The 12,922-nt window shown below is 38.3% G+C and overlaps 1 protein-coding gene across 4 annotated transcripts in view; it reads right to left on the bottom strand.

The window, feature by feature from the left end:
- Positions 1-12,922, bottom strand: part of LOC139733790 (dihydropyrimidinase-like) — a 136,802-nt gene that overhangs the window by 23,588 nt on the left and 100,292 nt on the right. For all 4 annotated transcript variants that reach the window (XM_071644618.1, XM_071644598.1, XM_071644613.1 and 1 more), the window contains 3 exons: positions 3,641-3,735; positions 1,316-1,500; positions 169-333 (listed from right to left, as the gene is read on the bottom strand). In XM_071644618.1, coding sequence (XP_071500719.1) covers positions 169-333; positions 1,316-1,500; positions 3,641-3,735 — 445 coding nt within the window. The remainder of the gene's footprint in view (positions 1-168; positions 334-1,315; positions 1,501-3,640; positions 3,736-12,922) is intronic.

Here is a 12,922-nt window from a genome sequence, read left to right on the forward strand (position 1 = left end):
AAATCTATTAAAAATTTTAGAATTTCATAGGGAACCAGTAAATGTATTTTCAGAGCTACTCTAGGCAAATCAGGGTAAACTGGCAGCTGGAACTGTGTAATTCTGTAATCTTTTCCCAAGCCCCAATCATGACCCCTGACCCTTGACCCCTGACCCTTAACCCTTTACCTTTATCCTTGGTGATGACCTCCAGCTCCTTCTTCACGCTCTCATCCCACCAAGTGATGCCGACATGGAGGGTGTAGTCGCAGCAGACCTTGGGGTCAGCCCAAGACCGCCACTGTTCATAGGCGTCTACTAGAGACTGACCCTTGTTGGGCAGGCAGTGGTCAACTGGAGATCAAGAGGAAAAGAATCACATGATATGATGTCCAGTAATGTGTGTAGCAGACGGTTTTTATATCTTTATTTTTTCTTCCTTCTACACTTCTGTCATATGGTACGATGTGCCTCATTTACAACGTTTACATGTCTATCAATTGTTGAGAGCACCTTGAGTAAACTTCAATGAGGTTAGTAGTAATTCAAGGAAGTTAGAAGTAAAATTTTCACCTATTTCCCAGATTCTTCACAAGACAGATCACTTCATTTAGGTGATTTCTACAGATTCTTTCTAGGGAGAAGTAGAGTGAAATATGTCTATGTGTATGAGTTGTGGTTCTCTCTTAGTTCCATTACTGTTCATGCAAGTCTGACTTTATGCTTCCAGGGCCCTGTTTCATGAAGAGTTGAAATTGATTATAAAGTTGATTTCTATCATAAGTCTATGGCAGCCTGTGTGTTAAGGAAATCTAAAATCGATTATATGTTTTGAGAAAACAGGGCCCAGAGGTGACCCAGATGACAGATATAGAATACCAGCCATTTGAAGTCCATGACTACCTACACTGCCAGTGTTGCTGTTTCATTTTTGAGAATAGCATATCCAGTAAATACAGTATATTTTGAAGCACTAACATGACTCGCAAATGCCTTCAGTTCATTTGAAATTGCTACCAGGGTGGTACACCATCACATTTTTAATGTTGCACTACACTTTTAGCCAACATCATGCCACAATGTATTGCACTCCACTTTACATGTATTCAACTACACTGTGTCAACTTCTGACACTGTACACTGTACACTGCTACACCAGCAGTCCAGCAGCATATAGGGTAGTATACTCACTGATCATAGTGGTGTTACCTGTCAGGGCAGCTATAATGCATGTATTGCACTACACTATAAACATTTTCAACGACACTGTGTCATCATTTGACACTGAACACTTCTACACCAGCAGTCCAGAAGTATATAAGGTAATTTTACTCACTGATCATAGTGGTGCCGCCAGCGAGGGCAGCCTTCGTGCCCTGATAGAAGTCGTCACAAGCCTGGGTACCCATGAAGGGAAGCTGCATGTGGGTATGGGTGTCAATCCCACCAGGGATGACCAGCTTGCCCTTGGCATCGATGGTCTTGGACCCCCCAGGGATGATGAGGTCCTTCCCAACTTGTCTAGAGAAGGTCATGGGTCAGAGGTCAAGGTTCGCACATTACATTCTTGAAGTTTAATAGCAAAGTTCAGAGAAGATACCATTCATTCCTTTGCCCTTGAGAACCAGGTAAGATTTGTATAAATTTTGTGAAGTCAATGGAAATATCAGGATCTAGTGTTGAAGGGATTAACTCTTCTGTTACCACAGGCAACTTTGCTGCACAAGGTGTCACTGGTATTTGATGAAGTTGGTTTTCACAAGGTTAATACAACTGGAAATAACAAAGTCTACCCATTCTGTTCCATCCCTCTCCAAGAAGTTCAATCACAATCCTATGTAACCTGTTACCATGGAGACCTGACCACATATTAATTATCTTTTTTTGATGGAAAAACATTTCAAAGAATCTCAAACTTTCCCATGACATATACAAATCCCATTTATTTCCCCAAATTCCATCACTGAAAGCATTTAAAAAGGTGGTTTCCATATAGATAAGTTTTGAGAAAATGTTGCCCAGTAGGTTCAGATGTAGGAAGATATGGATGAGATACAGGCTCATTAACACAGCAGGTCAACTCAAAAGCTGTACAATAACATGCTTCATAAAAACAGAAAAGCATCTTCAGTCAAACAGTCCAAGACTTTGAAAGAAATTCAATATCAAGAGCTTGTTAGGATATCAAACTTTTGTGGGTTTGTTTCTTCAACAACTATGACATTTCTAATTTCTCAGGGGTTTTTTTCACCTTACTTTGCAATTTTCTTGGGTTCAATGTCTTTGGTGATGGGCCACAGGATGTAAAAGTAGACTGGTGAGAAGAATTGGTTTGTTTTTGACATTCAGGAAGGGAATAAAAAAAGTATTGGGAAAAGGGCCACAGCTAACTTCCTCTCCCCACTGTACGTTTTATCATAGTCCCATCCAATCAGATCTGTGAATTGAAACAACATCTGGTGGCCAGGATACAAATATCACTAAAATAAAGTGAGGTCAGTGAAGCAAACCAATGAATTTCAAAGGATGCATCACTTGCCTGTCATAAACCAATAATTATATGACTTAGGCCTATATAGTCTCGTCTTTAATTTCATACTTGTGAGATTACTGATATGTGCTTTTCATCTGCTCAATTCTTATTAGTGTATTGATTTTGTTCAATTACATGGAATGTTTATTCATTTTACACATACTTCTAACATCGACTTTTTATAAATGATAGGAGACCCCATGATGCCTGTAAAATATTTAGCTTTTAGGGCTTACACTGTAACATACCATTATGAATGATTGAATGAATCACTGATTACCTAAATGGGTGATTTAATGAATGCATGAGTGAAATAAGCATGCCATTACCGTCTTCCTTTCTACATATGTGACTCTGCACCTCAAAACAAACAAAAAGTCGCCAGACATTAATTTTTAGTTAAGACCATGTTCTGAAAGAGCAGACTTTAAGCTTTAATATGATGTATAACTCAAATCAAATAGACTCTCCAAACCTATCTAAACATTGGAAAGAAAGCACAAACTCAGGAAAAGTGTGAACTGAGAAAAGTGGCTCTGAAGTACAGTGTCTATTCAAGCGCTTAATCTTTACCAAACCGTGCTGGCTGTGCGATGAATGGGACAAAAAACAGGAAGTAAACCACCAGAGTAACAACAATGAAGGGATTATCAGATTAGACTGAAATCAGGCATGCCTCATTAACACATTCTGTTCATAATTAGTGCCAACTTTCAAAGCATTAGCACTATCCTTTCAAAAGTTATTAGAGTTGAAAGTGAAGAGTGTGGACAAGGTTTTTTCAGAAATGAAAAAGAGATTCTAAAGACACACCTAATCACACTATTCTACCAAAAATGTTTGAGATATACTGCTAAAAAAACCACACTTTCCTGCCCGTTTTATGATACCAAATTTTAACATAATGTAAAAGAAGACCCGCTCTTTCAGAATATATGAAAAAGTCAAGTTCGGCTGGGTTGACCCATTTCACTTATTTTCAGTCCTCACGCAAAATCAGTGTGTGCGACTTTATGTTCGTTTTGAGGTGCACGGTCACATATAAGCATTCATCAACTTCCCCCATTCTGTCTTTCCCTCAATCCTTCCTTCCTACACTCCTCCCTTCCATCCTTCTCTCTATCTCACCTAATGACTCCATCTTCAATGTAGACGTCAGCGTAGAAGGCCTGGTCACTGTTGACCACTTTCCCTCCCTTGATCAGCAGACGATTCTGGGCAGTCTGGACATGAGAGAACAAAAAAAAAAGGAACAAAACAAATTAAAATATCATCTCTCTTTTCCCCATGGCTGGGCTTCATTATAATATGAAGGACATTGTAGATGCCGATGAGTCATAAGCATAGGCATGAAAGGCTACTGTCCGCTGGCCTGCTCACAGTGAGCAAGGAGAGAGAACAGGGTAAAACGGTCAGCCAGAAGCAGACACTGGACACTGATACGCTGACCAGCAAGTGATTCACACTTGGCCAGCTCTAACGGTCAGTGGACTAGACAATAAAGACAAAGTGTGCTACATAAGAAATGGCTGAGGAACAGGCAGCATGAACAAAAGTTGCACATATGAATATATATTTGTATATCACAGATAGAGTAGACAGATAAATGTATTCATATAGATAAATCTAATAGAGAATAAAGAGACATAAGAGAAATAAATGGAAACATATACATTGTAGGTAGAAACATATATTTTATAAGGAGTTTGAGCAAAGATATAAGCATGCAGAAAAGGCATACAGTAGATATACAGCACAAATTGTGATGTATAGACTATCTTTTCTGAAAAATGGTGATATGTGAAATGGAAATTACAACAAGGACTGGGCTCAGTCTGTACTCAGAGAATTCAAACAATGTTGAGCTCAAAACAGTATCACATGGCAAATTCATAAAAACACTGGAAAAGTAGATCTATCACAGGATTAAAGGATGCTGCAGTTATCTAACTGATGGACAGTGACTTCAGTTCTGTGTCACAAGCACTTCAACCCTGCTGGTAAAAAGTGCAGAGACCTGTGACATATTATATTCATTTATATATTAATTTATTTTTCTTTAGTATTCTTTGCCCAGGGTAGCCCCATCTGTGGTTGATACACATAAGATAGATTCCAAGAATGAGTGACCGAGGAAGTAACTAAATTTATATCGTACAATTAATTGAAAGTAATTATATACCTGCATCTCTGTATACCTGCACTTATCTCAAACCCCTACTACATGTATGTGAATTAAAAGACAAATATGCCAATTCACCTACCAAGAATTTATTCATCCCAAGTCCCTATCTTTCTCATACATATGACTCCACCAATACTTTTCTCCTTTTCTCTGCCTGAAAAAGCTTTAACTATACTTAAAAAGTAATATCAACCTTGAAAAAAAAACCTAATTACCTACACACTAGCCAACTTCTCTAGTAACCAGTAAAAAAAAAATGCCAATTGCACTAATCATTAAAATTGCATGCTACTTGTTCAACAGATTTTCATTTCTCACACATTAAACACACATAATCATTGCACTATCCCATCCACTCCATCAACAGTAGGATAACGTCGCTGAAATAGCTGAGATGTCTGACGGTCAGACATCTCGACACACTAGAAGACGGGAAAACAAACACGACAAGACCGGTGATGGATATGCTTCCGCGGGCGCGCATCCAGATCAAACACAAATGTCAACATCGGCGAGCGTAACGAGCACGATTCACAGCCAGTTAGGCCCAATTAAACCTCAAAGAATTGGTTTAGGGTCAACACAAGATGTAAGAATCATCCCGTCTGCGAAAGCATGATGGACCAGGAAATATTCTCAAGATTACTTCATGGAACACACTCTCAGGATTTCAAGCCAGATTCCATTTAAGAGCAAGAATTTCTTACTTTTAATAGTTCTAAAGTAATCAAACCCTTACAGTAATTGTCCTGAACTGGCAGATGAGGAAATTTGTATTTAAATGAGGATTCATTAAAAATTAAGTTTGATCTGGTTTGCTTTGATCTAATGAATTCTACTGAACACATGAATGCTGCTACATTTTGAAAATGCACCATAACATCTGCTTGGGAATTGTGCTACGTCATTATTATTTTGTAAAGTGCAGTTACGAATGACATCGTAACATAAACATGACCAATATGGCCAACCACTAAAGAAAGAAATAGATTTTCTATAAAGCACTGCCTTTTGCATCTAGTTTTGGTCAAATTGCTCTGTACACAGTCTCATATAACTTGTTTACTAGCCATATGAAATAAAATATAGTATACTGTATACCAGTAATATGCATTTTATTAATGATATCCTAAATATTGTATGAATTACACAAACATAGGCCTAAATCCTAAACAATTCCATAACACCCATATTAGTTTATTTTTGTAACCTTGAACAGTGCCCATCATAGAAAGAATTAACCGTAAAACCTTATTCTTTCGAAGCTATAAAAGATGGCACTAACTTGCAGAAAGGTATGAAACCTATAAATAGGTTACTGTGAAGTAATAAATGTCAGTACATCAACTTTTATCCGGAAATCACCCTCCCCATTCAGCATTGTGGGGAGGTTGAACTTTACGAGATGATCGATTGCACCCTTGTAATCGTAATCTGCCTGCGATTCACTCTAGCATGGAAGATCAATGGATATTGCTGTGGTCCGACTTGTCCATTCTTTTAATTGATCATGAAAAATTGCGTAGCAACCTAGACTGGGTAAGCTCCAAGATTGCGGACTTCCGCCAAACTTTTTTGCCTAATATTTTGCATTTTTGTTGTTACACAACTGAAATTGTGTTATTACAGCCTTATTTCACTCATTTCTCACGCATACATGTGCATTTTGGAGCAATAATCGACAGTTCTGCAGGCATATGAGAACTTTGTTTTACGTAGCTTGAACATCAATGAGCAATGCAATATCTGCACAAGTATATCTCATCAATGCCAGGATTTTCACAGTCTGCCAGAGCTCAACCCAATGTGATCAGCGTAGGAAATTACTGAGATTCCTGGTCTAGGATCCCCTTACGCCTGTCACAGTGAGGATGGCTTTATCGACTGGAGGACTAACACTTCCCTCATCACCCACAGCCAGATGGGAGGGAGCTTCTCAGAGACGGAAAATTAAACATCACACCTTTCGGTACATCTACAAGAATGAACTTTGACATTTCAAATGTCCCACTGCATGATGTATGACTTCATGGCCGCATTGCACCAACATATCTATTAACCAAAAGAAAAAAATGTTGCTTTCACTTCCATCAAATAATCATCACAAGAAAACATAAACTGATGTGCACTTTGCTCTTCTGAAATATCAAAGGTAACAAACCTTTCTTGTTTTTACCCATGTATCATTTCAAACGTATAAACACAATCCTTGTCTTTGAATATTTGTTTGTAAATTATTCAAATAAATGTAGCTAGTTGGAATGTCAGCAAACATATTACAACAGACATTAATCACTGTTCTGTTTACCCTATGATTCCTTAGCTATGCTCAGCACAATTGTTTGTTGTGATACACAATGCATGTGCAATCAATCATTTATAATGTATGCCTTCCTATGCACACAATGCAATATCATATCCAGACAAAGGCTGATGACTCCCAATATGAAGTAGAATAGTAACAAAGTACAATTATTGGAAGGAGTAATAGTTCTTCATTTTTTCTTTTAGGTTTGCTGTAGAAATCATTCTGTATCCAAGCAAAGGAATTTGATGTGTGATACTTCACAGATTTTCCATCTTGAGGTTTGTGAAAACTAAGAATTTATTGTGAATGCTGATTTAATTTTTTTTTTCAATTATTCAAGGTGACCATTTCAACTTTCATTTAGCCTGAAAACACCATGTTGTCACTGCCATGAATTTTAGGAATATCATAATTCATGCTGATTAATCCTATATAAATCTATACCACATATGCATTTCCCTGCTTTTATTCCTGTAATTCAAAAGTCACAGTCATTCTAAAGTCTCTGTCAAACTCATTCACCATTGCAGCGCCAAATCTTACAATTCTCAAGCAGATGGCATGATAAAATCCCAGAGGAAAATCTTTTCAACAATTTGACAACCCCCTATAGCTGAACTTTGATATTTATTGACAGATGCATGATTGCAACACAGCCACATGCCTCAACGCATCACAATGCAGCACCAGACTTTCTTTACATGCCCCGATCCAGGGCATGAAAACAAATCCCTTCGCCCACATCCGATGTTGGCAAATGTAGCCTCAAAGCTGACAAGAGGAAGACAAAAAATAATTCTGTATGCTCAGGTGGGCCAAAGCAAACACGACATGGCCTTTTAGGTCCCACAAAATTCCCACACCATCCAATGCAAGGCATGGACTGTTAACTCTAGAGTAATCCCTGGGAAAGGTGGAGGGGGTTAAAGAGTGGTACATTAGAGTTGGTATACTAATGTATGCCAGGAAGATTGTTCCCCCCTCTAACCCATGAAAAACTAGTTCCAACTATCCTTGGGCAGGTGCCTATGGGAGATGCCTGCAATAGCAGACTCGGTTCATCCTCAATGGGTTAATAGCATTCAAAGACATTTAGGGAGCAACATAAATGGCATCCTTTGCTAGAAGCCAGACGCAGCTGCATTGCTTTGCTACCATACAAGGTACTTGTACGTAATGACACTGGTCCGTGGTATGATTCATTTGGCTGCCTAGAGATACATGACATCAGTAGATCTTTTCAGGTCGGCACTAATGCTGATATCGTTTTGAGGATTTTTTTAATCAATTACATCTCTGCAGGGCATGGATGTACATGTGTATCAGGTACATATTATATTCCCTGTTTGGTATTTGCAAGTGTTGATATCACAGAAATCAAACACAGGTTGACACTTTAAACCCCCTTCCTCGCTTCCATCCCCCCTTTCCTCCCCCCCCCCCCCAAAAAAAAAAATAAATAAACAAATAAATAAATAAATAAAAAGAAGAAGAAATTCACTCAGTGAAAAATACAACTAGACTTTTTATCAATTATTAATTAAGTAGGCAATATGAAAAAAAAAATCCAGCATTGGGGTTAATGTGCTGCATCCCCCTCCCCCATGAATCTTCCTTGACCTATCCAACCACAAGCACACCCTCCCCCCCCCCCTCCCCACATCAAAAATATGTTCCACTGAACCTGTACAGTATGGCAAATCATATGCACATCTACATTATGAAAATATAGACATGTATGTCCAACCTATCCATCCATTGCTGTGATTTTGGTGACTGGTAAGCAATATTGGCTGTAAACCTCAAAAACAGAGAGCCCCTGAACCAGCACATATTCATGTATTTAGCTTCAGTCCTCATCACAAGATTCAAGATCTCCCGAAACATTCTGAGTCATTTTCAAACATGAGTAATCCCTTTGTACTACCGCACTATTTACCCAGAAGTCTCAGCAAACATAAAGGCATTGCCCTTCAGTCATACCATGGAGCTTTCGTTTGTAGCTCCATGGTCATACAAAGGATGGAATTCAATGAACGTGGGATTCTCAGGGTGCGTCAAATCAATCCCCCTCATTGCCACCGGCAACCAAATTTTGCTGCAGGGCAAGTCCTATGCATGCCACTCGGTTTTTACATAGCGCATTTCCGTAACATCACAGAGTTCTAGGAGCCTTAAAACTTATTACCCTTGTACTACTACAGACATCGGAATCAAACCAACATCTACATTCCAATCCTTTTGAAGTATCAAAACAATATAATAGACTTACAACAGTACAGGATGAAATCCATAACCCATAACACTAGAATGACCACAAAATAATAATATAATATTAACAATGATAATAATAATAATAATAATAATAATAATAATAATAATAATAATAATAATAATAATAATAATAATAACAACAACAATAATAATAACAATAATAATAATAATAATAATAATAATAATAATAATAATAATAATAATAATAATAATAATAATAATAATGATTAATGAAGAAGACATGACTGTGCTGCAAGACTATACTGACACAACACTGAGTGAGCAAATATGTTGACATGTTTTTTAGTTCAGGCTAATATAGTGACTTTTCAATGTGAGTAACTAGGTTTGAGTAATATGCACAGATGTGCTCCCCAAAGAAAGTGAAAATCTATTTGTCGCACTCTCACACTGAGCACAGGTTGACACAGGCTTTGACCTTGCAGAATGTACAACCTCTATCTTCATGCTGGATTTACAACAACAACAACAAAGAAGCTCCTTTCAGAGCACTTTGATTTTATCTTCTCATCAGCATAAATCTTTTATTGTCCGGTTTGTGCATGCTTTTATGCCTCCGTCTACTTATGCTTATTATTTCGTTCCGATCAGAATTCAAAGAAACAGAAATCATTAAAAAAAAAAACATATTTTGTGTTGTATGTCCCCACACCAAATCAATTAGGCCTATATTATAATGACCCAATTTTTGCTTTAACATTTCTCTACTTATAACAAAATGAAAGCAACAATATCAAATTAGTTTATGTAGTACATTTCAAGTGGTACTGCATTTAAGGCAATACATTCTCAACAGATTCAAATGTCTGGCATTTGCGTGCCACATCACAATGTCAGCCTGTTTTGATTTTGTTTGTGGCTGTTTCCTAATCAAGCAGAAGGTTCTCTCCGATAGGACGTGCAGAAACGCATACCACTGTTAGAGGGACTACCGGTACAGCATGGTGGGTATGGTAGCATGATTAGAAGTCATGAGTCACAAAATTGCCAAATTGGGCATACACGTGGTGTCAGGGCAGCTGTAATGAAGGGCGATTCCCCGATGTGAGCATGTTACTGTCTCAGCCAACTGTCCAAGGGTTTTCACACTCGCTGAGAGCACACGTTTGTAATCATGTTCCCGAAAGTGCATTTCTGATTGTGAGTTTCAAGGGTAATCAAACGCTCAGGCACAGTAACATGTTTTCTTGTAAGCTGCTAATCGCAAATAACATTCAACAATGTCATTTACCAACACCACGGCCAAAATAAAGGCAAGGTCTAGCATCCAAACCATTCAGATTAAAAATGTGCCACTGGAATTAAGCAACTCTTGATTGGAAAATACCTAAAGGTCACAACCAGCCAAACAGGAATTGAGAAACATCAATGGACCAAACACGCAAGTGTGTGTTCACACTTACAATAAATTACTCACTTAGCCTAAAAGATCGTAAGAAATCCATTAGCAAAAAGAGTTTTCGTCAGTGTGAATCTCCTTTTAATCATCCTCTTTCTGTGCATCATTCTTACATAGATTTCATCTCCCTACACTATCGCTATTACTCTCATTGCCATGCATGTTAAATAGGTCATGCTATCAACAGAGTATCTTTCTCAACCTCTTCTTTTCTTCATCTATCCATCATCCATTTATCTATCTGTCCATCTATCTCTCTATCATCTTGTTATCTATCTGTCTTGAACATAAAGGAATATAATATTCCATTGATTGGGGTATAGCCCAGTCTGAAACACCTTTTGCATAGTTGCAATGAGCAAAATCAGGTCAGCAGTACTTGTCTATTACCGAATATGACCACAATATTAAACCTCATCATACGAAGGGAATTGTTAAAGGGTGGCGAATGGGTGTACATTTTTAACCATAAGTTATTAAAAAGACCCCAGGTAGAGGTCCATTCCGAGAGAATATCACACATTGTCACTATACAATCACATGCAATACACATACAATCACTCTTAAACATGTTTGCCTATATTTCAAACACAAAAGACCAAACAAAAAATAATAATCTATCTGGGAAATATTAGGCCGCGTTCATGCGAATTTCGTAGCCAGAATCACAAACATGAATCATGATTCAAAACGGCGTTTCAAATCACGGTCTCAGCGGAAGAGCGTTCATGCGGGCTTTCGCAACGCTGATTCTGGCTCTGCTCATTCTTTGCCATTGCGCAGCATACTGCGCAGTTTGACCTTGTCTCTGCAACTCGAGCCAGACCACCTTAAGCCAACTGATCAGTCAGTTTATTATAGGCCTTTATATTTCGGTGAATACCTTCCAATAAGCTGTGGCATTCAGGCTCTGCCCACAGATCGAAAAATCTTAATTCTTCGTCTCTCCAATTGTTTCCCTTGGTAGACACAGCGCTGCAGCCATTACTATTATCAACTCAATCGGAGAGTAATTACATGTATTATATTAAACAGCTAGATACTAGCATATAATCGGTGTATGGCATTGATGTAAACCAACAAATGCAAGTATGGCACCGAAACACACGATTCATAAGACGTACACAAGCGCGCGAACAGAACAAGAAACTGTGGGATACCCCATGAGACACGCATGCGCACAGCACACAATGACGTCATAGAATCATGATTGAAATCACGGTTGCGTTCATGCGGCTTCTGCGATCGTGATTCTGGCAGAATCATGATTCAAAACGCCCTTTTTTCCGCGTTTCAGATCGGCATTTTGAAACGCGTTTAAATGGAAAAATCGCATGAACGCAACGCAACTAAACACGTTTAGCGACGAAATGTGTTTAGAAACGCGATTCTAGTTTCGCATGAACGCAGCCTTAGTTATTATAATGATCAGAGAGATGATATCAGGTCTCAGTCATTATCTTCTCTATTCTGCAAATTGCTCAAAGCAGTATGCAGTAGCTCAATCCACCATTAAATGTGTAGAGTAAATATGCCCTTTGCTCTGTAAAGCCAAAACACACATGTGGAAAACACTGCGAATGACATGCTATTCACCCACATAAATACCTGAACAGCATAAAACTCTGCATCATATCACAGAAATGTAACGACCCTCCCCTCTTTTACCTGGAAGCTCTTTCTCCTCTGACCTACCCACTCACACACACAAATTATAATATTATATGCAAAATAAAATACACATGCCCACATATACACTAGCTCATACACAAACACACAAAACACACACATACAATTTATGTATGCACATTTACAAATCATACACAAAATCAATATCATCCTTTCATCCCTTGTACGTCAGCATCAATTCCACACCAGCCTATGTCTGAGGCAGTCCGTCTATGCTCACTAAAGGCAGCGATTCTACTAACAGACGGACAGAACCTAGACTGATCAATGAAATTAATTAATACTCACTGACGGAGGGGGGGGGGGCATTTATCTAATCAACAGGAGTCTCTTGCCAAGCCTATCGGAACACACACAAGGGAACTCCACACCAGAATGGGTGTTATCACTGCAATCAGCCATTCACCGCAATAAGGGCAAGAGGAAAGTTCTTTCTCACTACCAGCCAAAAAAAAAAAAATGATGGCAATATTAGAAGTAAGAATTGTGATATTTCAGTGAAAAGTGTCCTGCAAATCTTTCAAGAATATCACA

Source organism: Diadema antillarum, unplaced genomic scaffold (assembly GCF_040938485.1).
Source record: "Diadema antillarum isolate AM-2024a unplaced genomic scaffold, OU_Dant_1.0 scf00000025, whole genome shotgun sequence".
NCBI lineage: Eukaryota > Metazoa > Echinodermata > Echinoidea > Diadematoida > Diadematidae > Diadema > Diadema antillarum.